Source organism: Limulus polyphemus, unplaced genomic scaffold (assembly GCF_000517525.1).
Source record: "Limulus polyphemus unplaced genomic scaffold, Limulus_polyphemus-2.1.2 Scaffold3174, whole genome shotgun sequence".
Classification (NCBI taxonomy): Eukaryota; Metazoa; Arthropoda; class Merostomata; order Xiphosura; family Limulidae; genus Limulus; species Limulus polyphemus.
In genome coordinates, this window is record NW_013668784.1 from 46823 (window position 1) to 50519 (window position 3697).

The following is a 3697-nucleotide window of genomic DNA, read 5'->3' on the forward strand; positions in this document are numbered from 1 at the left end:
AATATACATATATATATATATACGCACACACACACACACACACACACACATATACATACATAAACACACACACATATTATATTATATATAATTTGTAATAATAATGTTTTTTGGAAATTATCATTATTATTATTGTTGTAGCTTATCAATATTCAAATTTTGGGACTGCCAAGTATTTAGTACTTGAAAAATCGTTCCCGGCTACCTGGTATCTAGCCGCTGCATTAAAACTATTAGGCTGGTACCTGAATGCCAACTGAACTTCTCTTTATAGCCTTTCCTTTTTTTACTACAATCCACCCTTATAAACCCAGCACTCTCACCTTCATCTAAAAGCAATTTTTACTCTAACTCTATTATTCACTTGCTGTCTTGCTTTCTAATCTTCTATTTTCCTCATCTAAAAGTGCAATCTTCCCCCAAAGATACCTATAACTTCCCCTAAAGCAACCAATCTCTGCAAGTGTAGTGTATTTTTCTTAGCCACCTGAAAGTTGCAATCAAGCCCACATTTTTCATGCACAACCTAATCCTGGTACCTATCACACCCTATAAATTTCACTCCACTTATCATTGAATTAACCATACTGAAGTTTTACTAGTCTTTTATCTCTAATACCAATCTGCCCACCTGATAATGGTATATTTAAGTGAAATCACACTATTTGAAGTTTTTGGAGTAAACTGTAGATAAACTTAACACTAAAATCCTCCATTAACTATTATGCTAATAATATTAATTACAAGTACTGCAATTATTATGTACCCCACTCCTCTAGGTACACAGAATAAAACTGCTAATTTTATTGACTAACATATTACAATCTCAGTATCAACTACATAATAATTTTAAAAACAATTTAAACTCTCAATATAAATAAATTATCCATCTTACTTAGTTAACACTTGTTATAAATATTCATTTCACTCTAATATTTAGTATCTTTAGTATCCTATAATTTAGTTCTTGTAGTATTAAGACTATTGTAGTAATTTAGGCTTAGCAGTAACTGCAGTAATAAACCTGGAAGTGTCCATTCCCAACTAATCTAACTCAAATACACTAAAATAACTGCTGTATCCTTTAATAATATCAAAATAATATTTATCTTCTCCAGAAAAAAGTTGTAATCTAAAGCTACAAATACTTCTAATTTCTCTGTCTCAGAGTTTGAAATATTCCATCCCATACTATCAACAGCTCCCTTTACATTCCAGTTAAAAATTAGGCACATGCTTTAAGTAAATCAAACTTCTAAGTTGGGCCAGGTATGCTTTAAATATGCAATAATGTGTAAAGTAATGAGGCCAAACTGTGAAAGCTAGAACACACATATGACACTACCACAAATGTGCTAGCTAATGACAGAGCTCAATAACACAAGGAGACAAGACTATTGTCATGCTACTAGCCCAAGCATACTAGCTTCTGATACAGACCAGAAACTAAAGAGGAATGGTGCAAGACAATTATTGCCACTTGGTATACATATTTAACATGTAGAATGTTTTTATAAATTTCTGTTACTTCTAGGTTTGTGCAGTTTTTGCATAACACGTGGTCAAGAAAGTCATTCTACTGATCTTTCTCTAGCTTTATTTAAAAGTGTCCTGCAATGGTAGGCCAGGTGATACTATGAGATTACATCCTCTCTTGGTTGTTTAATGGGAAGGATCAGTCATATAGGTAGCACTATTTGTTTTGTGTAAACCTGTTACACATTCAACTAGGTAATGTGAGATTTAGTTAGTCTGGAACATCATCTTGAGTGAGTATGTCAGATTGGTAACAAGTTTTGAGTGAGTACAGCCAGTCTGATCAATTCACAACTCCACTAAAGGTGGCTGTCTTTTGTCCATAATGTGAAATACACATAATAATGATATGTATTGTATAAATAGATATTTTTCATTGTGTATTATACTTTGTGTCAACTCCATTTACTTTTCAGCTCACACACTCTGCATTACATTGCAATGTATTCTGCCAAATCTCCCATTATATAGTGAACCTACCTAATTTACTTTCTCAGAAAATCAGTTTAAATGAAAATGGCACACCAGTACGTTAGATTTACTAGCTTCTGATGTAGGCCAGTAACACAAGACAGGCACAAGGCAACTGTTATGCTGTGGAATAGCAGATGCACTATGTGGCTCTTGACACGGGCCAGTAGAAGATGAATGCAAGACAGGTTAATACATGTATTATTTTCTTACGTTTTATATGAACTTTATATGTGCCTCTTATATTAAACTGCTACAAGTACTTTTCAAATATTAAACCAATTGTGCCCACATAGTTTTACATATTAAAAAACATGATGAAAGAAGAAAAAGTCCTACCTACACCATGATCTTTATGAACTACAAATTAGGAAATAGCCTAAATTTAATGGTACTAAATCTGGCTTTTAAAGTATTATTTTTTATAAACAGGTTTTGCTGAAACTTAACCATAATTGCATTCTTTTAATAGAGAATTTTATTGCCAATTTTGAAAAGTTACATTTTAAGCTTTTGTACAACAAATGAATCATAAGAATTGAAATTCACTGCACTTGTACAACTATTCTTAAAAATATTAAGATTTCATGTTTAAAAAGAATAATTTTCCAACATTTTCACTCCAGATATTGATATATTTTTTCTTTATTTACACAATTTTATTTTCTTGTTCCTGTTGAATGCTTCAATGATTTCTAAATAATCAAACTCATTAAGGAAAGTAAAAATATCTTACATAAACAAAATGGAATAGCTAATAACACTCACCATAAAAATACATATTATTTTCAAAGTACTTGTTTCCATACTTGTCAACTCCAACCAATGTTCCTTGCTTGAGGTCATCAGTCCTGAAAAACAAAAAAACAAATGAAAGATTTACTAGACATGCATAAACAAAGCATCAATCACAACAATCAGCCAAAACATCAAATCTAAATTCAAGTAGCCTTTTATAATCCTATACATGGACCTATCCAATAAAAGTTAAATTATTATTTCATTTTTAAGAAACAAAGGGTTATTGCTCTTCTCCAAACTACATACAGAAACCTTTTTTCCCATACCCAACCCTGATCTCTAAAATACTCAAACATCTTCTTAAACTACTCCAATTTTGTAGGTTCTACCACACCTAAAGTAAATTATTCTACAGGCCAAATACTAGGATTGGAAAAGTAACACTGATTTAACTGGAAGTGAGTCAGAGTTTTAATATCTCACTTTCTGAAAATATTTTTATGCAAAGTGATAATCTGGATCTATGGATTACACACCAATAAAAAATGTTAAAACTTCAGTCAAACTTTTCTCCTCTCTAGTGAAAACAACAAAGATATTTCAATATATCCAAATACAATAATTCCCCTAAAAGTTGAAATACCTCCTCTCCAACTACTCAACCTCCTTTCTTAAACGAGGTGACAAACACTGAATAGAGTATTCAAAATGAGATCTAAACAGCACCTTATATAGTGAACCAATAAATGATCTCCTTTGACTTGTATGTTACTTGCTTTATTACAAAATAACATACATTTGCCTAGAAGGCTTTAGATTTGTAACAGTATGCTAATGAATTTCACCTAGTTTTCCCACCAAGTCTATAAGAATAATCAATGTTGTGACAACCAATATGCAATATAAATTATTAAGATAAAAAAGCATCTGACTAGTGTTAACCCATCAG

At 31.4% G+C, this 3697-nt stretch overlaps 1 protein-coding gene across 1 annotated transcript in view; it reads right to left on the reverse strand.

Moving 5' to 3' along the window:
- LOC106468813 (probable NADH dehydrogenase [ubiquinone] 1 alpha subcomplex subunit 12) overlaps positions 1 to 3697 on the reverse strand; it is a 19952-nt gene that overhangs the window by 8230 nt on the left and 8025 nt on the right. The window contains exon 2 of the mRNA XM_013929254.2: positions 2776 to 2858. Coding sequence (XP_013784708.1) covers positions 2776 to 2858 — 83 coding nt within the window. The remainder of the gene's footprint in view (positions 1 to 2775; positions 2859 to 3697) is intronic.